The sequence below is a fragment of the Hydractinia symbiolongicarpus genome, chromosome 1 (assembly GCF_029227915.1).
Source record: "Hydractinia symbiolongicarpus strain clone_291-10 chromosome 1, HSymV2.1, whole genome shotgun sequence".
Lineage (NCBI taxonomy): Eukaryota > Metazoa > Cnidaria > Hydrozoa > Anthoathecata > Hydractiniidae > Hydractinia > Hydractinia symbiolongicarpus.
Genome location: NC_079875.1, coordinates 9196624 through 9223440, shown reverse-complemented (window position 1 = coordinate 9223440; position 26817 = coordinate 9196624). Strand labels below are relative to the sequence as shown.

Sequence of the window (26817 nt, the reverse complement as noted above, 5' to 3'; positions counted from 1 at the left end):
TGAGTAATATCACAAAGTTGAAGATTTTATTTCACGCGCACACCCGGTACACAAAGAATGGGTGGGCGAGATATATTTCACGCAGTTTAAGTCGCGCGAAAAACAATATAAACGCGACTATAAGAGACATTATTTCTGCAACCTGTTTTCTAACTCAACTATATTTAACCCTATTCTGTATCTGTTTTGGAAAATTTGGAATTTTTAACAGTGCAATATTTAGTCTTTTCCGTTTTTGTTTTCAGACACTTCGTGACTTTTTAATGATTTTATCTCATACTAAACAATGACATCTCTTTTTCAAACCTCTGGCTTTTGTGAGCCTTGTAAAACCTTGTCAAAGTGCGCGCGAAATCAAAATCAACGCGCAAAATTAACATGTGCGAATGATATTATGGTAATTTATGCTAAGTTGTAGGTAACCATAACAACAAATAACCATAGCAGCGAGTAACCATAGCTGTGAAGTTTTAGTGAAAAATATTTTGAGGAAACCATAAGAAAAAGGATGGCTGATTCGTTGTCTTCGTAGAGAAAAACTATATAAAAAAAAAAAAAAAAAAAAAAATTCTTACCTCCGGTCTTCTACTTCTCAAGAACGTCTTCAGGTCACCTCTTTCCATCAATTCCATCACAACAAACGTTGGTTGTCCCTGTGAGACCACACCTATAAGTCTTACGACGTGATTACAATTAAATGCTTTCATAATAGACGCTTCCTGCAAGAACTCGATACGATCACGAAGAGACGCGTTCTCATTCACTGTTTTGACAGCTACACGTAGTTCTGTGACCCCATCGATGTCATGCGCTATGCCTCCATATACCATTCCAAATGAACCTTGGCCTAACTCGCGAAGAAGCTCAATTTTTTCACGATCCAATTCCCATTCGTCAGCAATGTAAACTAAGAATATAAAAAATCGACTGAATGAGTACACTTCCTTTCAAACAACTGTACGAATTTTGCAGCTTTTCATTAAAAATTGTTTCCCGACATATTTTCCAAACTTGATCATATTCATATTATAAATATGCTCTTATAAACACATCGTATGTTTATTTCATTTTTGAGATTTTTAGGGAAGGGGGACGGTTACTCGAAACAGGCGTTAGAGAATGGGTATTTTTTAGAAAAACTTAGAAATTCGAATATATTTTTTTTATTAATATGTCGTAAATAAATTTTTAAAATTGTCAACAATACATCAGTAAAGTGGGTCAAGCGAATTGAATTCAGTGCTTTCCTCCTCGAGAGCCTTTGAAAAGCAATGGTGGCCTAAAAATGCTACCCCTGAAATGAATCAAACAACGTATTGCCACAAAACTTGTCCAAAATTTTTGTAAACATATTGGAGGACAATTGAGATAATAAATTATCTACTTCTTGACTAAAAAAGGGGGCGTTTATCAGAGACGAGGTGTTTATTAATTTTAACAAGAAGCCCTGGGGGCTCTAAGAATTTCCGCTCGCTATTAAAATATTTGATGACAACCTGGTAATTCGTTGTGCTATCGTGTCAAACATTCGAAGAAGTTTGGTGTATGAAGCTCTGAAGATAAAGCACACAAATGACTTTATATCTTACAACAAACGCAAACAAAACGAAACGTGTCATAATAAAGTCACATTTTACGAGAAATTGCTAACAAAAAATACAGCATACCATTGATGGTTAAAACGTTTATAGTCTTAAACGGCATTTAGTTGACAAAAAAACCAAAATTTGATGTCACCATCATGTTCAGCATACTTTTTTTGTGGTCTGTGCCAAAATTTGTCGAAAATAAAGTAGTTTTAATTTTTGGACCAATTTTGGCATAAAATGACATTTAGGTGGCAAAAAATCAAAATTATAATGTCAACATTATGTTCAGCATACTTTTTTTGTTAACTGTACCAAATTTTGTCGAAAACAAATACCAATTTTGGCCTGAAACGTCATTTAGATGACTTCCAAGTACTTAGGGAGTTTGGGTACGAAGTTTAAATCTGTGACGTTCCCAATTGACCATTTGGGACAGTTAGCAGATGGATACCAATACTATCGTCCTCTCAGAGGAACGTGAAATCCCAGGGTCGATTTTTTCTCAAAAAATGCTCCAAAAGAAAAAAACGACGGTTTTAAAGAATTTCCAACACCTTCAGGCGCGGAAATTCAATTATTTTTAGGCAGTGCTCTTGGTTTCCTTTTTATTGATATTTGGGTGTTTAATACGCTTTCATTAGAGCATATGATAGGCTTTACATTTATAAAACATTTTTAGGCCAAAATTATCCTGACTAGTTGTTATCGGTACAGGCTTTTAGGTCTTGATATTTGCTTTATCATAACAAACGAGTTAGTACCGTTACCTTCATTGGAGTTCATGTATTCTGGATTAACACTAGCATAAAGTACCCCTGGTGCTCCCTTGACGATATTTCTAAAACAATAACAAAATAGTTTTTCAATGTACTACATGTTTGTTTTTATAAGCATTGCGCTTATACGCATATCTAGGATCAGATAAGGGGAAATTTTAAGCATATGATAAGCATTATGCCGAGCCTTCAAAAATGCCTTACAATGATCTTTTCTGGTATGTTTTTGACTACAAAAAGAAACAGGAATACAGAACTGTACTTTATAAGCTTGACCTTGTTTACTCATTAAAATATTGCATCAAACATGCTTAATTTCATTCAGCTACCATCTTTGGCTCAGAGACAAACATGTAGTTTGCAAAAAGAGAAGGAGTTACGCAAATCTTTCGGCGCGAAAATTTAACTAAAAAAATATTATATTATTTTAACTGCTATTTACTTCGAATATAAAGTAAGAAATATAATAGTAAATGCATAATAAAATATTTTTGGGCATGTTTCTGGGATGAAATTTAGGTGCAATATACCATACTAGTCGGTAACCGTCCTTTATTAAACGCATTTCGTGTTTCTCGCTACCGCGGTTACCATTTTGCATGACAGACAAACAGACGTATACGGGTATTATAATATAGATGTTTGTGATTGTGTATACACATTCATAAGCCATGATGCTGACACAAAATATAAAATGTGTCCACTTAACTCCTTTTCAAGGTTTATAAAGACACAACGTTATTTTTTAAACAATACTTTGATAAATTTTGAAAATTCGTGACAACCCCTTACTTATCTGACACAAGCAATAGGACATTCACACGCCAACACACATTTAAGGTGTGCTTTTGATGGGACAATCCAAGTTTTGTAGAAGGTTGGTCACTGCAATACGCATAAAGGCACACTTAAAACACTCGGTGAGTGATTTTAGCTGCACGTGCTATAATCCTAACAGTGGACAACCTGATATGAAGATAGAAAGAGTCATAGCATTTCTACTAACCTTTTAAAGAGCGCATAATAACTGATAAAAGCCAGCAGGAAGAGAATCAGAAGTACTGCACCAAGACTGACACCAAGCACAAGTGACATGTTCTTGCTGTCTTCTTTACTAACAACACTAAAAGTCACGGGCTTACTCCATGAACCATTTCCAGCAGGACTGATTGCTCGAACTTTAACAACGTAATTACCCGTCGGTGCTGTTCGAGTAAGAAATGACGGAGAGCTTCCTTGGACACAATATTGGATATCGTCTTTGTTATTACCGTAGCTGTTAAATAATAACGTAATCCGTTAGTCATTGCTCTGCACATCAACTTTGAAAGCAAAGACCCCGTCTAAAACTTACAGTTGCAAAATTTTTGTTATTGTCAGGTGTGATGCATTTTGAAACTTAAAGCAACGTTACACTTATGTATTGCAACGAGAATAAAATGTTTAAAGGATTAAACATTAAGTTTAAATTACTTTTTTTTACACTCTCATACCTTTAAAAACTTTCCCACACTTGCATACGTTCACACCCTTCCATACGTTCACACCCTTGCATGCGTTCACACCCTTGCAAACTTACAAACCCTTGCATACGTTCACACCCTTGCAAACTTTCAAACCCTTCCATACGTTCATACCCTTGCATACGTTTACACCCTTGCAAACTTCCAGACCCTTGCATACGTTCACACCCTTGCCAACTTTTAAACCCTTGCATACGTTTACACCTATCCATATGTTTACACCCTTGCAAACCTCCAAACCCTTTCATACGTTCACACCCTTTCATACGTTCACACCCTTGCATCCCTTTTAATGCTAACTGGCGTCTTACCTAATCAAGATATCATACTTTAAAACTATAGCATTTGGTTGTTTTGGTGGAGTCCACGTGATATTGTACGTGTCTTCTTGCACAGTAACATTAATTGGACTTGCGAGATTGTCAGCAGTTTTGTGGATATCTGTACGTGCTTGTGCGTACCCACATTGAGCTGTGATAACAGAACCTGGTTTGGCACAGCCACCTTTTTCACTTGTTTCCGTGCAAGCACAAATCTGACAAAAAAATCAAAGTAGCTTTGAAGTAGTATATAAGTAGTACGAAGATATTTAAATATAATATGAGTAGAATTCTGCTTTTAAAATACCAAAAAAGCTCACTTAAACATTCTCTTTTTTTTTCAATGTTGCCAAAATATTGTTGAGGATAAGCTTATGTTCCAATTTTACCTCAAGTTATCAGCAAATCACGTTTTGGAACTAACATTTACCGAATGAAGCTGATTAGTATTTATTTGTTTGTTTGTTTTATTTTTATTTCTAAAACTTGCTTGTGGTCTTTTGTCACACAGCCAAAGCAAAAATTTAACATTATTTTGTTCATGCAAAAAGCTTTGATATTTAGGTTCTAAGTTTTATGGGAAGAATCTATAGTCTAAACACACAAAGTAGTAAAGTTACCCAGTGTGCTGGTTCTAAAAACATTTACAAAGAATTTATAAAACATTTGAGAGAGGAAGAACTGCAAGCACACAACATACAACAAAAAATATTTCCTACCCTAAAAATATAGTCTTGAAAGTATTCCAGACCTTCCACGAGAAAAGAAAAAGTTGTCCCACTAACATTGGCATTAGGCTGTCGAAAAACAATAGGTTTTTCAGTTGCTATAGACACAGTACTTGTGACGTGAGTCTTATTTGGTAGCAACAACTGTGTTGGTGTTATAACCTTTTCGTCTGTGTCAGCCTCTCGCTGTTTCGTGAAGATGATCATGTTTATGCGTTCTTGAAACTCTTTCATAAACGTGGCTGCTTCTCGATCAGCTTGCACTGCTTTTGATTTTTCTTTTTCTGCGTCACAAATGCAGGTAAAATTGGCCTTGCATGAAGCTAAAAAAAACATTGAATAATACTGCATAATTAGATACTGGTAATCTTTTAACTAACGAACTAGTCGAAATTACTACACAACTTTCTCAATATCACGTTAAATGTCAAACAAAAAACACTGCACGTACAATCTCCAATGTTTAGGTTTTGTTTAGTCTGCACACCGCCTTTCACGTCTCTTTTACACCAATCCAACGATTTCTGATCTTGCCAAAAGGAATAGCTTGCTCTTTGCCAGTATAATTCATACCGCATAATGTTACCATTCGGTTCATCTGGTGCTCTCCATTGAAGAAAAATAGAAGAATCGGATTGATAGGATGCTTCAACACCAAGAGGAGGAGAAGGAACTAAAATGGTAAATAAGAAATTTAAACAGCTCTGGTTTCCGTGGCGAAAGGTATCTTGATATCAACCTATTTTATAAAATTGTTACAATAAAAAAACAAATTTACATCTGAATGGTCACACGTGAATATCAAACATGAGAATAAACAATAACACAATGAAGTTTCTAGAAAAACCTTAATATGGTTAACTTGGGGTAGTTAAGGCCTGTTGCCACCATTTAGATTTTCTTTAAAAACCCAAAATCATTACTTTCTAGCATTTCTTGATAAGTACCTTATAGTGCAAAAAATATTTAATAACCAGATCCCGAGGAAAGCTGTGACCAACCCTAACTCATAGGTCCCTTTTCTTATTGCGTGTGACCAAAAAAACTATTTTTAGCTAATTTAAGACGTTCTAGGTCCGTTTCCTAACAACCAGATTTTTTCGCATACGAGACCAAATGAAATTTGTAGATAGTAATCTGTATTAACACATTAGATCATTTATAGAAAAAAGTGGAGATAATTTTTAGATAAAAACTCAGGAAACACTATTTTCGGGCCAAATGTGTTTTGGCCAAAAAGGATTATTTTCCCCTAAAATGGACGAAATCCAAAAATGTCACTTTCTAGCATTTATTGATAAATAATTTGTGAGAAAAAAAATAATAATAAGCCGATCAAAAGAAAAGCTGTGACACACAGACATACGGACAGACAGACGGACCCTACTTAAAAGGTCACTTGACTATGGTGTATAACCAATATGTAGTCTACGTAAATTAGCAGGAATGAGGCATTTTGTGGCATTGGATCTTAAAAACTTGGGCCAAACACATACTTTTAGACAACCGTGGACATAAATTAGTGGAGAGCAGGGTGGATTTTCATCAGCACAAGTAATTAAATTACTTCCAGGAGAACTGTAGTTACAAATAGGTGACTGTACATCTTAAAGAGCAAAATTAAGATTCCATATATTTTAACTGGTTTCCATTAAACTTCTTCCTGATTACTCTTCTACTAAGCAAAGAATAACTTACTTGCTTGGGTTGTTCGAAGATACTTGATCTTACTGGTTCTCCCTTCTCCCTTGGACACAACTTCTTTGATGTAAAACGCATATGTTGCATAAGCATTGAGAGAAGTGATAATTGTACTCATCTTAATAACAGAAGTAAAATCAAAGGCAGGTTTCTGCTCATCAACTGTTTTCCATTGAAGATTCTGATCAAAATCATCAACAAATTCTTGATCGGTCGCTGCTCCTTTATCACTAAAAAAAAAATTAAATTTATAAGTGAATTCTTACACCATGACATGATGTTACTATGTGAAATGTCTACGTGAAAAACAAGGTGATTACTTATAGTGTTACTTTGATACACAAGCACCAAGGCTTGTTGTCAATGCAATTGACTGACCATTAAGATAACCGTCATTTAAACTTGCACAATTAAAAAAAAAACTGAAAAAGAGCTACTTACAGTTTCAGATAATATATTGTATAAAACAATATGTAATGTGATGATGTGTCTCGATGAAAATTCCACTTTGCTTTTACACATTTTTCAGTAGCACATGAAAGAGGTACATCTAAATGTCCCGAAAATAAGTCATCTATACTTGCTGTAACTTCTTCCACTGCCATTTCTAACCTCTTTACATCGCCTAGAAAATAAACATTCGTCCTTGATATCTTTGTATCTTTTGCTTTGTTAGCTCAAGTTACATAAGCAGAGTGAACTTTTGGTTTCTAAATTTACCTGTTTCTGGAATTGTTTAACATGCATAGTTTACTGCTACTTGTATATTTATATTGTTTTTCAAATAATTTTAAAATATTTAAATAAATCGGCAATTTAAATTAATCTCCTAGAATTAAATAACTCAATAAACTGGAGCTAAAACATTATTACAAAATCATATACAAATAAAAAAAAATTAACATTGGAACTGTAACTTTCTGTATCCCTACACTAGACTAGTATTGTTCGGCTCACTACTTTCATAGAAAAAACAGGCCACTCTATTGACCAGAATTACATTGATTACACAGTTAAAACCCTCTTGGCATATTAGCACCCATTCAATATGACATCTTTTGAGCCCTGACTGGGTGAGAAAAGAAGCGATAAGAAAGGTTAATTTTTGCTATGAAATTAACAAGGTCAAGAATAACTATTTTACCAATAACCTATCAGTTAGTTGCTAACTAATTTTAAGGCACATTAGTCTAGCTATACCTCGTTAGCCAGGTTACTGAACTGGCAACCGTAATAGAGTTAAACTCCGATCCCTGATCTAAAAACGAATACAGTCAACAAATAATACTCAAGAATGAGAAGTCTCCACACATTTTTGTTAAGTATTCATATAATCTTTTTTTTAGCTAGCTAACTTACCACTGGTCTTCACATTTTTCTGACGGCTTATCACTGCTAAGGGTCTATCCCCTCCCACCTTCTTAATGGACCCTCCAAAAACGAATTGAAGCAAACTTACATATTTTTTGCATAGTCTTGGAGAAGCTGTTTGTGCTCAGACTTTTGGAAAAATTATGATAAAAAGGAAATTTGAATATTTGAAACTTTTGACAGAAAATCAAACCTGTATTTTATACATTTCTGTAAGTGTATCACTCCTTACAGCTATTTTTTGAGGCTTTGCCAGCACAATATACGGACTCTATTTTCTGATGATTAATAATTTTTTTTCCTAATTCCGCGTAACGACATACAAATTTTTTTTCCAAAGGCATCTGAATTCAGATGTATAAATTCTTATCTGAATCCCTATCTGAATTCGTGAATTCACATGATCAAATCTTTTTTTATCAGTATTGTCTCCATACTCTGAACAGTCTAGCATACCAATGAAAACAGCAATTACATATTTCAGTATAGCTAGATGACTTACCAATGTTTACAAAAAAAAATGTGTGCTCACATTCTAAGCAGAACCATAAAAGGAAAATTGGCTGAATAGATTTCATGCACAGACAAATTTCGAAGCAATAATTTGAATGGATTTCTTTAATCTGTGGTCTGTTATTAAAACCAGAACGCATGCACATGTCTATTGTTTCCAACGTAAAAACAAGTTTCACAAAAGTTATCTATTAAAAAACTTTTTCTTTTCCGGAATTCGTTGCTCTCGTTGGAAAGTATGTGATTGATGATTGATGATGCCCTCTACTGAAGAGCTATACCCATCACAATATGATATCTTATCCTAGTCTTTTTCCCAGATCTCTTCAAAACGGTTAATCTTGAGAAGACCTGGGGACGACAGTGATTTTATCTCTCGAACTTTTAGAACCTAGTTTCCAGACACTGCATTTTAGACTGCCCTTATTCAAAAGGAATTTTGGAACTATAAAAAGGCAAAAAAGTCCTGGGACGGGGCTACTATTTTTTTCAAAGGCTGCATTACTATCACTCCCTTAGGTCTTGTTTACATTTTACGTATAGAAATATTAGCAAGATCATATCGCTTCGCTTTCAAACAACATGTATGAAGCACCTCAGAACGTTTTGATGTATTTTATTTGCACGACGTACACATTTCTATAATTGTCTACGATTTTCTTTGGCTATATCGTACAGTGAAAAAATGTGTTCAAAGACCTGACATTGCTTTTCTTTGTTACACTTATTTTTACATGTTATTTTGATGATAATTGCAATGTTTTTTTCATTCTTACATAAATAAAGCAGGTATTCAAAAACTTATTTATTTGGGTATTTAACATTTAGTATGTTTAGAGGGTAGAAAGCTTCTTTGTTTCTGTGTACTTTTTCAGCATACTCATAGAAGTAATTGTTTGTACTAATCTTTAAAGCTATGAAAAAAATATTTTTACTGGTCTTTTCTTCTGTTTACTGCTATGTCTATTTTCATTCCATACCATTTATTTCCACAAAATCTGGTTACAAACACGATCAAACTGAATGTGATCACCAAATTAAACTTGGAATAAATTTATTATAAAAATTTAAAAAATGGATTACTTTAGAATGTGATACATTTTTAGACCTCCTACAACCTCTTTTGATAGTTTTCCAACAAAAATATATATAGGCTTCGCACGAAACGTTTAGATATTTTTATTTAACTGGTAAACAGTAACATGACCTTCTAACTTCAAAAGCTTTTATCAACTCAAAGAAAGGGAACAAAATATTTTTTAAAGACCGTCAAATAAAGAAATACTTTTTTTATTAGATTTGACTGTTGCAGCAAGCATTTCGACTCTATACTTTTTAAAAAATTTATGCGTACTATATTATTCAGGGAAACAAAAAGGTTATTATTGTCTAAAGAGTCCATTAATTTTGAAAGAAAGGAAATTTATTAAATCAAAAGGGAAATTATTCAGAATAATTCAGAATAATAATTCATAAAAATCAGAAAAACTCACAGTTAACACGGTTGCCATTGCTATGTTCAGAGACATCTGCGGTAACTTTTTTTTTATCTTCATACAGCATTTGATCAGTTATTTTGAATATTTCACGAGGGCATAATCTTGGATTGACCTGTGCAAAGATTTTTCCACGTGTACAAGTAATTGGTTTTGATGCATTCCACAGTTCCTTTAGATTGACGTTGTCATAAATTGATACAGCATATCTAGAAGATAAAAAAAGACGAATACTTTAAAACGTGCTAAAAAATTTAAACAAGCTAACTATAAACTTCATGCAAGTAACTTCCATGAAAATTTTTTAAATAAATTTTTGTTTACAGACTAGAAAAAACAACAACGTTTTCTGCATATAAAATGGGTATTTATAAAACATTTACATTATTAAGTAAAATAAAGAGAAAGATTTGATTTGAAGGAACTATCATAAAAAATTATTTAAAATATCATTTGTAATTACTTTGCTTTTCAACATTATTTACTCAAACTTTTTCACCAGACAGACCTTCTCTTTTTTGTTTTACTTAATTTAACATATATGGCGTATATGAAGTTAAGAAGTTGTTATTAAAAGTTGTGAGTAATTGCACACATTTAATGTAATAATTGCCTGTTTATAAACATCGAATTTTTTTAAAAGTTTCGCTAATTATCCGAAATTATGACATCAAGCTTTAAAACATGTAATTGTTGTTACCAAGAATAATTGTGGTAATGTTAACTTTATCTATGCCTTGGAAAAACTCTTAAATAAACCTCAATCAGAGCTAATTAATGATGTCATGCATAATTAGTGGAAATTCAACTTAATCTTAAGAACCAATCAAGATTTCCAAGATTCCTTGACATCTTTCTAAATTTTTCTTATGAAATTAACTTTTTTTTCTTGCAAGAGGTAAGCTTTAAGCGTGATAATCAAATGAAAATATAATTGAGAAATATTAACCAAAACAACCAAGAGTATACTGATGTTTCACAATCCATATGTACCTGCATCTGCAATTATTCTGAAAAAAAATATCAAATGGTATTCTAATAAATCTGAAAAAATTACCTATTGTGGATCAATGCATCTTTAGGTGGATCAATAAGGTTTAAGTTGCTTAAAAAGTCCAGGCTTCGCAAACTTGGTGATTGGCGTATCATAATATGTCCCCTAATAATCCTCAACGATTTTAAACCTTTGGCAAAATCATCAATGTTACCTATAACACAAAAATAAATAAACAGAGATTAGAGTTATCTATTGCTTTTCGTAGCTGCCTGGTTCAGTTTTACAGCCAGATATTTTAAAATCATGTTTACCAAGGTCTACTTCGCTCATGCAACTTTCAAGTCACTATAAGCTTTATTATAACAAGGACCAATTTCTATTCAATCAATAGTTAATAATTACTTAAAATAAAACTAGGTCTATTACATATTCGTATGTACCTTTTGATTTTCTTCAATTCAGGACCTATTCTTGTTTGATTTAAAAAGATTTTATTCTGTCAGAAATGTGGCGGATTGTGACAATTTCTGTTACCATCCCTTAATATCTAGTTTCCCTATTATATTTTTTAGTTTTCAAGTAATAACACTTTCGTTTGTAAGTTAGGTTCCACATGGTTCAAAATTTAGTTGTTTGTTGTGATTCTTTTTGTGTGAAAAAAAGTAGATATTCAAGTGGAAAGAAAAATACTGAGATTAGCATTATATTGTTACAGAACTGTTCAGAACAGAAAAATAAGATTTATGAGAACAAGGTGACAAAATTTCTAACAATATACATAATCAACAGGTTCTGATATCATCCTAAATGATTCATTTAATTTATTCATATTCAGGTCAGGCTTTTTGTTGGCGCTGCTCAAAAGGCACCCCTGTAAGTAACGAAGAAGACATCGTATTGCAACTTGGCATGATTGTTAGCACACTGGAGGTAAATTGGCTGACGCCATTCAGCCCAAGATGATGGCATTTTATCTTAAAAAATAGTGAAACACAGGAATAAAAAAATTGTTTTTAATGTTTATATGTATAAAATTACTTGATAGAAGCAACAAAGAGTATAGTATGACTTTGGAATTGTTGATAAGGATAATTCAAGAAAAATAATTTTTTGGTCCAATTTTTTTTAAGAGCACATGTAGTTAACAGTTGAGTCATCAAGACAACGGACGTGGTGTCTTGCCAAAACTTTTTTGACTATCCTGAATCTACCTACAAATTAAGTCACCAAATATTAGTCCCTTAAAGTGTATGCTTAAGACGTTATAACATAATATTCAAATGGAGGGCTAAAAAAGCGCCCTCGGTTGTTTCTCAGCCAGAATAGGGACCTGCACTACCAACTATTAACAGCCGATACTAAAAAAAATGTGTAAAGGTGTCTAGTTTCTTTGTTAAAAATCCGTAAACAAGTAAAAGTGTTATAGTGAAGTAGTATTTTAAATGATACAAAAACAGAGACATAACTTTCGCAACAAAAACATTACCAGTTCCTTCTTGTAACTCAAACCTCAAACTTCCAATGATCTCAGTACAACCACTTAATCCTTTCAGTTTAATATCTGCTGGAACTCGAATCAATGCACCTTTGTAGCGTTCTCTGTCTACCATTTCACCTTTTAATTTACATACTAAATTAAAAAAAATGTTTATGCAGACAGATCTTTAAAATTTAAAAGCTGTGAACATTACTGAACACAATATCGTGAATATCACAAATTTCTACATTAAGACTAACAACTGTCTGCCTATCTTTGTACGATCCAGTAGTCTGGTTATAAACACATAAAAGAGCAAATACAATGTAAAAAGGGCCAGTGAACCTGTAGATTTATCTATGACCTACTAATTAGCACCATAACTACTGTTGTATATTTCTGCCATTTTTAAGTTATAAAACCAGCCTCTGCAGGCACTGACAAAGGTTAAACTTGACAAAGATCTGCTAAAACATTTGAGGCAATCTGAATTAAACTGTCGGCAATATAAAAATACAGCATGATTAAAATGAAAATTTAATACCTCGAGGACATTGTGATGGGTCAGAACACTTTATGCATTTGTTGTTTGCTTTCTCTAGGTAACCAGCCGGGCACTCCTTCACACATTCACCATTTAACAAAAAATAGTTTGGACAAGATTTTACGCAAAACAAATTCTTTACCTAAAGAATAGAAAATATTGTGATAACCAGTAAATAATGCTATGTATCTTATTTGTAGCAATGTCCTTTTCTACTTTAGCCACCTGAAAAGCTCTACTACTTATGACATTATTGCGAATACTCACCGAAAATATATGTTGAAAATACAGTATAAATACGTCACATAAAATGGCATATTATTAAAGCATGAAGCATCTTATAAAAAACTTCCCATGGCATACCAAAAAAAATTCTACACTGTAATCTAATTTTTCTACACCATAGTTTAATTTTTCTTTGTCGGAAATAAATTACACGGTATGTAAAAAAGCGTTCTAAGTTTGGTTGCAATCTGCCATTCACATTAGGAAGGTGCGCCATGACTCATTAGTGCACCTATTTTAACTTGCACCAGCGCATGGGCTAAATATCGAACTTTTTTATATTTAAACAGGAATTAGTGCAAACACACTATAAAAAATCAAGAATATTATAAACGATAGACATACGATGGGAAATATTTAGAATATTTCCCATCGTTTTATTCTCTTAAGAATTGATCAAAAATCTTTCTTACAAAGTTTTTAGACTGCCATAATTTGTTATTAAACTTGCAAAAAACCTTTTTCACAGAGTTAACGTTTACTATATTTTACTAAGAAATGACAAACAAAGTTATAAAACCATCATAAATAACCTACATAAAATATTTTCAATGCTGCTGGCAAAAATATTAAGCACTACAGGATAGCACTTAAATACTAAGACATGTTGATTATATCAGAGGGGTAATTGAACATTATTATCTGAGTACAGGAGTATCCCAAAGCCCAAACCACTAACTTAACTATTTTTTCTAGGCTAAATGCTCTCTTGCAATAAAAGTATAGATATAGCAAGAATTCTAACAATAAAGTGACTATGCAAAATTAATATCTGGTTAAGGTCAATTTTTCGAAAAAAAAAACATATAAATACATACCAAAACATAAGTCTTTGGACACTTTGAAACACATTCTCCTGTTGCCTCAACTCGGTAATGTTTGCAGGCATTACAAGAAAAAGTTGAATCAGCAGAGGTACAACCTCCCAAACATTCTTTGTGGCAGCATTTGTTTGTATGACCTCTTACGCAACCATGTAATGCACACTGATTATCGCAAACTAAAAAGTCAAAATTAGTGAACCACACATACATCGTTTTTATATAAGCACAACACTCGTAAGCATATTTAGGGGAATTTGTTTAAGCACATACTAAAGCATATTGCTCGCCTTGGTAAATCCTTCGGATATGTGTTTTTTCTTATAGCTATTTTAATTAGACTGTTTTAAGGCTTCACGTGCATATAAAAAACATATATTGTAAAGGATTGATTAAACACCCAGGGTCTTTAATAAAAACATTAAATTTTACCTGAGCGCCTTATATGAGCAGGGGTAATTATTTGCAAAGGGCATTTACTTTAATAGGTAATTGTTTGGGATTGTTAATGTTTTTTCTTTAAAAAATTTTGCTTAATCTATGTCCATGTTGTGACACTACACCGCCAGTGTTTATTTGAGCGTGATTGAGGTTTTATCCTGCGCATTATATATGGCAGCATTGAATTTGTAGTTCCTGTTTTTTAAAACATTTCTGTGAATTTTTTAGATAATGTGTATCTTGATTTTGTAAAAAGAAGTCAGTTTTTGAATTGTTTCAAGTGGCTCCAGGACCACAGTAAATCAAAATGTTATAAATTCTGATTAAAACATGATGTAAGCATATAACTCTTTTTTATTAATAGCACATGCTATGTCTATTATACCCAATTATGAAAATAGGAAAAGACAAGATGATTAAAATAAAAAACATTTTGTTTTCATTGTAATAGTAACAAGCAAAAGAATATAAGTAATGGAAATATGAATAAAACACACTGAAAATGGTTCGAAAACAAATTGGAGTAGATTGGGCCAAACTTACATTCCTGACATTGATGGTCATGTGCATTCCCAGGGCCCCAACAATACTGAGCAATTGGATCATCACTATGTCCAGCAGCAGCATGACAAGAATCACTGTAACAACCGCTGCCACAATTTAAATTGTTCGACTCGATAACTATGCCAAATTTCTCAGATTGATCTCTATCCTGAAAATATTAACAAGTAAGACAGGATAGGTTATTTTACTAAAAAAATGCACTTCTTTTTTCTCGTATGATTTGAAATATTTTTTAGAAAATGGATTGCGTCATCTGGATGTGTTAGGTTGTCTCACCTAGATGTGTTGAACCAAATACTAACCTTTTTATCCTACGGTTTCAAATGTTTTAGGAAAAGATGCACACCATAAACTGAATGTTAAAAGTAAGTGGTGAAATAAAAATTAAAAGAGAAAATGTTTAAATTAAAATAAAATCCCCAATATCTCTGCAATTGTTTGTCAAAAGTAATGATCCTATACATTTTCTTAATCAGGGTTTCAAGATCTATGCGATAAAGGCAACGGGTTTATGAATTTCGAAAGAAAAATTTTTGATAGTTTTATTAGGTACTTTGCTGACGTCTGATAGTTGTTGATAGTTTTATTAGGTACTTTGCTGACGTCTGCAAAATTATGAAACCTTTCTATCTTCTTCTTAACCGTTGTCATCAGTGTTTCAATCTCTGCACATTACAGGAAACAAATAAACTGAATTTCGTTTTGTATATCCACTGCTGACGTCAGCAAAAATCTAAAACAACCTATTTTCCCATTGTCCTTCTGCCTAAGTGGATTTCTCCACAAGCCTTATCGACTAGTTACTACTAATGAGAGTAGTCAAGTAAACCTAATAACATTACTAGGCATATTTTAAGGAAAAAAACAGACATATACACAAATGCAACAAGGTCTGTGAAATCCCACTTTTAAGAAGGTAAAAATGGGCATTACAAATTAACATTATTTTGTTAATCCTGTTGGCTTGGGTAAAGATATATGGAAAAATATACATATAATACACTACTTAATACCCTGTGAATAAATCCACAGATTCACCTGTCCTTTTTATATCGCATTTTGTGTTTCCATAAGACAACTTTTTTCTCGCGCATAAAAAGACTATATGCATCTCTACATTATTATAGAGATGCTCATCCTATGATAGTTTTTTTTCATTACTTATAATAGCTATCATTTTCTTACATACATGCAGATGAAAATAATGTACGACATCGTATTTATTTAACAAAGAGTTATTAAGGAGATTTGAGTTCAAAATTGTTCTGATTGCATCAAATAAACTTTCAAAAGACTTATTTTGATCTGAGGTGGGATAAAAATATCTGTTTTTACATATTCAATATCAAGTTACTTAGTCCTGGAAATATACAATATCATCGGGTAAAAAAATTTCAAGGCTAATTACCTTAACAATTGATTTCCATTGTACACTTTTAGCATAGCACAATTTAATATTTCTATCAATTCGAACACCACCATGTAGTATAGTTGTTAATCTGGGAAAATACATCCATTTCAGGCCATTGAAATAGACCACAAGTGCATAGTTTCCAATTAGATTGACACCTCGAATTACAGACAGATTGGGCAGTAAATCAAAAGTTCGTTGCTCGTAAAATGTAATGGCAAAAAATCCAGTAATCTCTCGCAGCAGTGGAAAATACGCCTTTACTTGATTATACTTTGGATGAGTTGTTCGCATAGTGCTTCTTATTATTAAATTTCCGTCAAAGGTGGTACAATTGCGCAGACGTTTACACCAAACAACACTGTCCCTAAAGCAATAACCACTTGGAGATATCCAAAGAGTCACTTCCTTAGGACCATGGCACCCTAAAGTAAAAAAGAAAATGTTTAGAAATATTTCTGATATGCAACAATGTTTTAAGTCAGATTGCAAAAATTTGACCACCGTAACAAAACAAACCTCCTTGCAGCTGTGCAATTTTTACCACAGTAAATGATTGCAGATGTGAAGGTAAGTGTTTCGAAAATATCTTAGTCATTACATTGGCACATGCCGGGTTCTGTCACAAATTACAAAGGCTGTAAGCACCCTTAACCCTGTTAGTTCTGGAGGGGTGGGGGATCAACACTCTTAAAATTTTGTACATAACTTTTTATGGGCCAATAGGTACACCTGGATACATTTGTTACCTTTTATTTGCCCATTGAAATAAGACTTTTTGAAATAAAAAAGATACACAAACGTGAGACATGTTGCAGAAGGTTGCAGCAGTGTGGTCAAGCATGATGAAAAATAAATAGGTAAAAGCTATTCTGGGATTACCATTTTAACAAAAAGTGAATATGTTATTCGCAATTTACTATGAAAATCTTATAGAAAGTCTTACTTGTAAAAGTACAGCGTGATCCCTTCAAGTTAATGATCATACCGTTTTTTCCGGTATATAATCCGCACATCGTATAACCCGCAGCTGAGCTTTTTTAGGGAGTTTTAAACTAGATGCTATCAGATAGCCCACACCTTTGTAAAACCCGCATAAAATTTCAATCAATGTGTTTTACTTACCCCCACCTTTGCATAACCTGCATCGTGTTAAGAAAAAAATTCAGCGTATTCTTACTTACCCTAATCATTTTCTGTTTTTTTTTTCATGCTGGAGACAAGTGGGGGACATTTAAACTCGTGAACCTCAAACACGAGAACCAAGTGTCTGAACTAGGGACTCTCTCAGTTTTAACTTCCTTGTCTCCGATTGCCGAAATAATAATGAATTAAAATTATTTTGACAAGTCGATCTTCTGCTTATGCCAACAGTACTGAATCAGACAATGCTGTTTTCTTTTTATTTGTAGACATTAGCTTCAGCCATTAATAACTCTGCTTCCTGCGGTTAAACAAACAAACAAATAAAAAAACCACGCTATTAGGTTATAAACCTAAAGTAAAATCTTTGTCTTTTATGTATATTCAAGTTTTTTTGGCATAAAAATAAACAGCATAATAATTATCATGGATTGTCTGTAACAGCAATGTACAGAACGTTCTTTTCTAATGTTTATAGAATTTTGTTATCTAGTTATATCTCAGCAATCACAGTGTGCATGATAAAATAAGCGGTGGCAATGAGGAGGAGATAGTTGCGTGTATCTTATTAATTGTATTTTATATTTATTTTTGATATTTTCAGTTGTACGAAGAAATTACATCTTCAGAATTGTGTTTCAGAGAGAGCTCGAAATATAAGCACTGGCAAGCAATAAAAAGTAAAAGCAATTTCACTGTGTAAAAAAATGAAATCACATAGTTCATCATCATTATCATTCTTGGCCTAATGTCTGTTTCCCATGCTAGCATGGGTTGGACGGGGTATATTAATGACCCTCTTCCAATCTGATCTAGACTATGTTAGATCTAAACTCAACTTCCTCTGTATCAAGTCTGTCCTTATAACCTCCTGCCAAGTCTTTCTCAGTCTGCTTCTGTGCTTTGCCCCAGGAACTATCAAGTGTCTACACTTTCTTACCCAATTATCCCCCTCCATTCTTTCAAAGTGCCCCAGCCAATTCAATCTTTTCATCTGGATAACATCTCTAATTCTACGGATACTTAGCCTGCTTCTTAGCTCATCTGAACTCTTTCTGTCTCTTAGACTGGCGTTACACATCCACCTAACCATTCTCATATCATTCCTTCCTAAACGGTCAAGATCTTCCTGCTTCACTGCCCATGTCTCACTACCATTCAACATAACACTTCTTACACAGGCCTCATACAACCTACCTTTTAACTCAATTGACAAGACTATGCTAGTCAACAAAGGAAGTAACTCTCTGAACTTTTTTCAAGCAGAACCTATCCTGCAACGAGCCACTGTTGTACATCATTGAAGCTGGAAATACTTCATTCTCCTTAATCTCACCTTTGCAACGCTTGCATACAAACTAAATGTCAGCTCTTAACCTTCCACCAATAATACTGCACTTCTTATGTACCCAATGCTTGCAAAAAATTGAGTTACTACCAACCCCTTTCCTGCAAACTCCACAAGGCCACTTTCCAACTACAAGGTCACACTTGGCTGCAATGCTACTAATCATGACTTTAAACTTTGCTGTGTTCACCCTTAGCCCTTTCTCTTCTAGTCCTTTCTTTCACTTCTCAAACTTTTCAACTAATTCTTCCATCAACTATGCTATGAGAACCAAATCAGCTGCATACAATAATTCCCATGGACAACCTGTTCTGAACTCCATCGACAGCACTTCTAAGGCTAGAACAAACAACAAAGGACTAAGTACAGAACCTTGATGTACACCAACATTTACACTAAATTCATCACTAAGTGAATCGTTAATCCTGACACGACTTCTAGCATTGCCGTACATAGACTGTACCATCGTAACTAGCCACTCATCCACACCTAATTTTCTCATAGCCCACCAAATAACTTTACGTGGCACTCTATCAAAAGCTTTCTCTAAATCTACAAAGGCAAAATAGAGATTCTTTCTCTTTCCTAAATACTTTTCCTGACGCTGTCTGAGCAAAAATATTGCATCTGTAGTGCCACGCCCTGGAACAAAACCAAATTTCATCTTATCTATATCAATTCTTTCTCTAAGTAACTTATCAATCACTCTTTCAATAACTTTCATTACTTGATCAACCAACTTCAAACCTCTATAGTTACCCCTTTCTAATGCATCACCCTTGCCCTTGAAACAATTCACTATTACACTCGACTGCCACTCACTCGGAATAGCACCATCCTTTATAATCTGGTCAGCAAGACTTGTAATAAGCTCAACTCCAATATATCCAGATGCTTTTACCATCTCTGCAACAATACCTGATAGTCCTGCAGCCTTGCCAATCTTCAATTTCCTAATAGCCTCCACTACCCATTCTGTCTTGATCTGCATAACTGGCCCTTCTACAACATCATCATCAGACAAATTATCCTCGTCCCAATCAAACTCAGTGTTAAGCAACCTCTGATAATGATTCTTCCAAGCTACCCTTTTCTCCTCCTCTGTGCTAGCCAAAACACCTTCATCATTACGTATACACTTCTCACCTACAACATCTTGATTAGTCTTCTTCATTTGCTTTGCTATCTTGAATACCTCATTGCACTGGTCTTCCCTTCTTAACACATCTGCAAATCTGTTTCTCTCTGCTTCTGATTTTGCCTTATACACTGCTGTACGAGCGCGACGCTTAGCTTCTAAGTAAATATTTTTGCTACCACCTGACTTCCACTCTTTCCAAAGTTTCCTCTTTTCCTTTATACACTGGTCAACCTCATTATTCCACCACCAGGTCTGTCTATGTCTAGGTGGTCCTTTCGTCCACCCACAGGTATCATCAGAAGCTTCTAGAAGACAATTCTTCAAAGTAGTCCAAGTACTTTCAACAACAAGATGCATAAACTGTCTAAATAAACTATCTCACATATCAATGTCAATCACACATCACTGCAAAAATATATTTTTAATTTTATAATGGGGTCATCTCACAAAACCTAAAAATTGATTTATATACAGCTGTTCCTGGCGTGAGGGATATGAACCATGGCTATGATACTTACTTATGAAACCTTTGAAAAATTTAAACAACCCTCTGAGATGAGCATGAATGATTACCTTATAGAGTTTGAACGATTATATCACAAAATTCAAGTTCACCGTATGGAACTTCCTGATGGAGTTTTGGCATACCAAGTTTTACAAAGCGCTAATCTTACACAAGAGCAGCAACAGTTGGCTAGAGCAACTATAAATGAATTACGCTATGATCCAATGGTATTACAGTTAAAGAAAATATTTGGTGATACTGTGGCCTCATCTGTGTCAAATGATGCTGTAAAGATAGATCCTGTTTTACAGGCAAGTGCAGATTCTACGGAGCAGAATTACTTCACTAAAAGAGGTGGATATCAGCGCTCAAGGTTTAAAAGAGGAAGGGCTGCATCACCAAATCAAAGATATGGATGTAGGAAAACGAGATCCAGTAACAGAGTAATGAATCCGCCTGATGAATTTGGAAATATTTCAAAGTGCAATATTTGTCAGTCCATTTATCACTGGGCTATGAATTGTCCCACTCATATGAGAATCAGGAGTCTGAAGATGTGAAAAAGGAAGAGAGTCGTTCAAAAGTTACATTTTTTTCTAAAATTAAAGAAAGTGAAATGCAATCCCTTGTTGGTAAACTTTTTCATGTGAAGTTTTAGACTGTGGTTGTACCAAAACAGTCTGTGGTAAGAATTGGTACCAATGTTTCATTGATAATATTGATAGTGATAAACTGCTAGAAGAGTATCCAGGTGGAACAAGATTTAAATTTGGAGATAGCGAAGCAGTTTGTTCCATAAAACGAGTAATCTTACCTGTAATCATTAGTTCAAAAGAGGTTAATCTAAAAACAGAAGTTGTACCCAATGAAATACCTTTGCTTTTGAGTCAAACATCTATGAGAAAAGCAGATCAGTTTTAGATTTTAGCAAGGACAATGTTAAAATGTTCGGAGAATACCATCCTTTAAAATTTACCACCACAGGTCACTGTTGCATACCTTTAAACAACAACAGAATAGAATTAGATGAAAAGAATTATGACCATTTGCTTCCTCAAGTTGCCTTTGTATGCGCAAGTGAAAAATCCAAAAAGAACAAGATCGTCAAACTTCGTCGTCAGTTCTGTCATCCAAGTGCTGAGAAATTAAAATCTCTTATTAAAGCATCAAATTCCTTTTTAGAGGACCAGAGCGAAATTATGAAATTAATTGATAATGTCTCACACTCTTGTAAAGTATGCCTTAAGTATAGAAAACCAAGACCACGTCCTATTGTTGGCTTACCAATGTCATCGGAATTCAATCAGTGTGTGGCTTTAGATTTAGTGCAACTTTCACAATTATTGTGGTTTATTCATATCACAGATACTTTCACACGATTTTCATCTTCAAAGTCAACAAGACAAAAGATAAAGATGTGATAACAGACATTATCTTTGAAATTTGTTTAACAAGATTTAGTCAACCAAGAAAGTTTCTGGCTGACAATGGAGGAAAATTTATCAATGCAGTGTATGAAGAAATGTGTGAGCAATTTAACATAGGGTTTTCCACAACAGCAGCCGAAAGTCCTTGGTCGAATGGGCTATCAGAGCGACACAATGGTATCATTAACGAAATGCTGAGTAAGATTATAGAGGATACGAAATGTACACCTAATCGAGCACTTTTCTCGGCTATTAGTGCCAAAACTTTTTTATCAAACAACAATGGATTCTCACCAAACCAGCTTGTTTTTGGTAAAAACTATGACTATCCCTGCATCCTCACTGATCAGTTACCAGCCATTAATGATACAGTTTCAAGTAAGACTGTGGCCCATAACCTTGCTGTGATGCATGCATAGCAGCAGAATCTTCTGAAAGAACACGTAGAGCATTGCGGCATAATGTCCAGTGTTACAATGATGTGCATAACTAGAGATAGTCTTTTATAAAAGAAAAGAGAGCGAAAAATGGCATGGACCAGGCACTGTAATTGGACAAGAAAATAAACAAGTACTTGTCACGCATGGTGCAAGTTATGTGAGAGTCCACATTTGTCGGTTGCAAAAGGTAAATCAAGTAGTACATTCACAGAAACCATCACAAGACTCTGAAAAGAGCCCAGAAGTAACAACTATGCAGTTGGATAACTGTGTTTCACCGGAAGACGAAATTTTTGATATAGTTGATCTTGAAAGTAATACTATGGAAGTACCAGTAACAGAAGCATCAGTAACTGAGGATGCAGCCATTGATAATTCACAAACCAATGGGACACCAATAGAGGAATGATCTAATAAAACATCAAAAAGTAAAACCACAGTCAATGAAAAAAAGGCAATACATCTATATTTCAAGGAATACCAAAGTTAAAAACCAGAATCATCTATAAGCTAACTCCAGACAGTGAGTGGATTAAAGGATTAGTTCACAGCAGAGCAGGTAAAGTGAGTAGAAAAGGAAAAAAAGGCAGGCCATATGGCAACTGTTTAAATGTGCAAAATGAAGACACAGGTGAAATATTGGTTAGATTTCAAAAGATGTGTGAGTGAATGGCAACTGGTCGTTGAAGCCAATGACACTGAAGAAGTATTATTAGCGATAAAAGCAACTATTGAAGACGAGGTCTTGAATGCGAAATTTAAAGAATTAACCAACTGGCAAGACAACAATGTTTTCTCCACTGTTAAGGACAGAAGTCAATCTACAATATCTACAAGATGGGTAATCACAACAAAAAATATAGAGGGCAACAAAATTGTCAAAGCTCGTTTGGTCATACGAGGTTTTGAAGAACAGGAGGTTCAAAATCTGACTAAAGACTCCCCAACGTTTTCAAAAGAAAGTCTGCGAATTGTACTCACAATGTCAGCAACTAACGAATGGGAATGCCACACCTTAGATGTCAAAACAGCATTTCTTCAAGGTAACCTGATTGATAGAAAAGTAATTATAAAACTCCCAAAGGAAGCAAACGTAATAGGGGTTCCTTGGAAATTGAAAAAAGTAGTATATGGCCTTGCTGATGCTTCAAGAGCTTGGTATTTACGAGTAAAGGAACAGTTAATTGGTTTGGGAATGAAAATGTCTTTATTTGATGAGGCTTTATTTCATTGGTTCAAGTACGCTGACACCTCATTTGAAAATCTACATGACGGAAGCTCTCTAAGTGGGATTTTTGTTTTTCTTAAAGGTTAAGAGAGTTGTGCGTAGCACACTTGCAAGAGAAACCTTAGCACTTGTTAATGGTATTGATGCATGTATCTGGGTGAAAAATGTAATAATGGAAATTTTGAAGACAGATCTAGAAGGTATCTTGTGCTACACAGATAACAAATCTTTGTATGAAGCTGCATATTCAACAAAAGCTTTAGAAGATAAGCGATCAAGAGTTGACATGGCTTCTCTCAGACAGAGCATCAATCAAAAGGAAGTTATATTGAAGTGGACTCCTACCAAACATCAGTTAGCAGATGTGTTAACAAAGCAAGGAGCAAATAGCACACTTCCACTGAATGTGCTACAAAATGGTCATGATGAGTATTAGCGACCAATCAAATGTTGTGTTTTCAAAATGTTTTTTTATAAAGTTTTTTTTTATTTTTATTTTTCAGAATTCATTGCTGAAACACCGGTACATTGAAATAGTCGTTTATTCGCTTTTTGTATTATGAAGTTATGCCTTGCTTTATTTCTCTATTTCCCTTTCAGATCTTTACTTTCAAGCTATTGCAATCTTTTTCAATTTACTGTTAATTGAAGTAATGGCAAAGAAAAGTAATAGAATGGTAAACATCACAAAAGCAATTAAATATATATATACTATTTTTTTTAAAATATATATAAACAAGATACATAAACTGTCTAAATAAACCATCTCGCATATCAATGTCAATCACACATCACTGCAAAAATATATTTTTAATCTTATAATGGGGTCATCTCACAAAACCTAAAAATTGATTTATATACAGCTGTTCCTGGCGTGAGGGAAATGAACCATGATACTTACTGACTTATTATATTTATTTATTAGATACTTACATGTGAAATTTTTTATGTCCCATACCTCTGAGAGCCTTATCTTAAAAGTACAGCTTAGAAATTTTTATGAAATTCTTTTAATGGGGAAATTCATTAGGATTATTCTTAGAACTTGAAAGTTACAACACAAATTTATTTCATTGAGAGAAATCTTTCGCAAAAAGAAATTTAAAAAACTTTTGGATTTCGCATCAATAAATAACAACGAAGCAGTTTTACAAATGATTAATAAAAGCCGTCAAATTAAATATTTGTACTCAAGGCCTAATAGCTTATTTAGCTAAAACGTCATAATATGAACCTAGAGGTCATGGGTTCGAATCCACCCGAAGGCGATTTTTCTAAAAAAAATTACGTCAAAAAAAACGCGTTGATGACTTGCAATTGACCAGTTAGAACATAGTCAAAAAAACGCGTTGATGACTTGCAATTGACCAGTTAGAACATAGTTAGTTACTTAGATAGGAGTTGGAAACCAATACTATCTTCGCAGGCGAGATAATAAAAAATTTGCAGACAATAGTGCGATAAAATATGCAATACAATAGATTTTAGATGAAATATCCAAGACTACAAAATTAAATATTTAAAGTCAAAAAACTAAATAAAAGAACCTACCTATATAAAATTGTTTTTCGGCACATGTTACTGGCAGATATACAATACAAACAATGATAACCCATGCCTTCAGCATTTCGTTTGCAGATGCTTCTCATACATACCCACTCAATGTTAGTGCATGTTACTATTTTCTAATAATAGCCTAAAGACAAAATCTGATACATTGAAATTTAGGTTGTTTAATAAGGACTACAATTTTATTATAGTCAGCATAGAAAATCTATTTTCATTGAAATACTTAAATATATAGGCAAATAAATTCTGAAATATTTAAAAAACACAAAAAAACATTACTAAAAATGACTGAATAACATAAATGCACCATTAGATAAATAGACAGACGAATGTGCATATTTTACATTGCTAGCCTCACAAATATTGGAGATATATATACCCATCTATAATTTCCAGGAGGGGCAATGGCTTGGATGGAGAGCCTCATTTTAAGCTATGCAGACCCAATTAGAGTCTGTGCTCTACCAAACAACTCTATGCAACATTTACCGGCCACAGTGTGATATCTTCCCAATTTTCCTCTTATGGCTTGGGTTACCTGGGACTGTGGTAGGACTGACCCCTTTTTGACCATCACCTCAAATTAGAATAGTATATATATAACTTAGGAGATTTCCTATAGTCAAAATAGATGAGCATCTTCTTTTTAGATTCATTGTCTTCTTTCACCATAATATATAATAACAACGACATGTTGCTCACAAGTTATCTTTTTTAAAGCAATTTCCAGGTATTTGGCTTTAAAGGACTTGAAATTATATGTCATAGGAATAGTTAAAGGCTATAGGGGATAGACTATTGTGCTATACGCGAGCTGTGTTAAAAATATCATTTTGAAAGTTCCAGATGTAACCATGGCTGTAAAAAAAAAAGCTTCTGATAGCACAAATAATAATAAAAGAATATAGTTGGTCAAAAAGTAAATTTGATTCTCTGATCCAGATTATTATCATTAAATTTTAAAATAAGAAAAACACACAACTTTCTAGGAAAATAAGTGGCATATTTGGATTTATCAGCAAAAATTTCATAAGATTTTTAAAACAGGGTTTGTAAATCAAAGGTTTTTTTTAGCGTAATATTTAACTGCATTAGTTTTATGTGATCATTTCTTTAAAAACAGTGTTTGGCTGCTAATAAGGACAGTTGTATTTAGTGTATAAACTTTGCTTGTTTCAATGATGCTGAATTGAAATATGTTGATAATTTTTGTTGAAAATGATCATAAAATATAAAGTATCATCTGACAATAGCTTTTAGCTTAAAAAAATGCTTTCAGCATTCAAAAGAAATGCGATGGACAGCAGAATCCATGTCCATAGCCTAATTAGAAGAGATAAATTGTGACCCACTGACAGCAGCAATAGCAACCTTAACTCTAGTTTTTTTCCTCAATGTAGCTAGTTAGCTCTGCTACAGCTTGCTACGAAAATCTAAAAACTGTTAGTTGTTCTAGCTA

At 33.6% G+C, this 26817-nt stretch overlaps 1 protein-coding gene across 1 annotated transcript in view; it reads right to left on the bottom strand.

The window, feature by feature from the left end:
* The window catches only part of LOC130636619 (putative insulin-like peptide receptor), a 29306-nt gene extending 3799 nt beyond the window's left edge, over positions 1 to 25507 (bottom strand). The window contains exons 1-16 of the mRNA XM_057446405.1: positions 25341 to 25507; positions 16555 to 16982; positions 15126 to 15294; positions 14139 to 14320; positions 13036 to 13177; positions 12501 to 12644; positions 11075 to 11225; positions 10015 to 10226; positions 7079 to 7262; positions 6635 to 6867; positions 5388 to 5609; positions 4928 to 5259; positions 4200 to 4423; positions 3372 to 3641; positions 2357 to 2427; positions 576 to 907 (exon numbers count right to left, since the gene is read on the bottom strand). Coding sequence (XP_057302388.1) covers positions 576 to 907; positions 2357 to 2427; positions 3372 to 3641; positions 4200 to 4423; positions 4928 to 5259; positions 5388 to 5609; positions 6635 to 6867; positions 7079 to 7262; positions 10015 to 10226; positions 11075 to 11225; positions 12501 to 12644; positions 13036 to 13177; positions 14139 to 14320; positions 15126 to 15294; positions 16555 to 16982; positions 25341 to 25416 — 3372 coding nt within the window. The 5' untranslated portion in view covers positions 25417 to 25507. The remainder of the gene's footprint in view (positions 1 to 575; positions 908 to 2356; positions 2428 to 3371; positions 3642 to 4199; positions 4424 to 4927; positions 5260 to 5387; positions 5610 to 6634; positions 6868 to 7078; positions 7263 to 10014; positions 10227 to 11074; positions 11226 to 12500; positions 12645 to 13035; positions 13178 to 14138; positions 14321 to 15125; positions 15295 to 16554; positions 16983 to 25340) is intronic.
* Positions 25508 to 26817: the final 1310 nt, after the last annotated feature.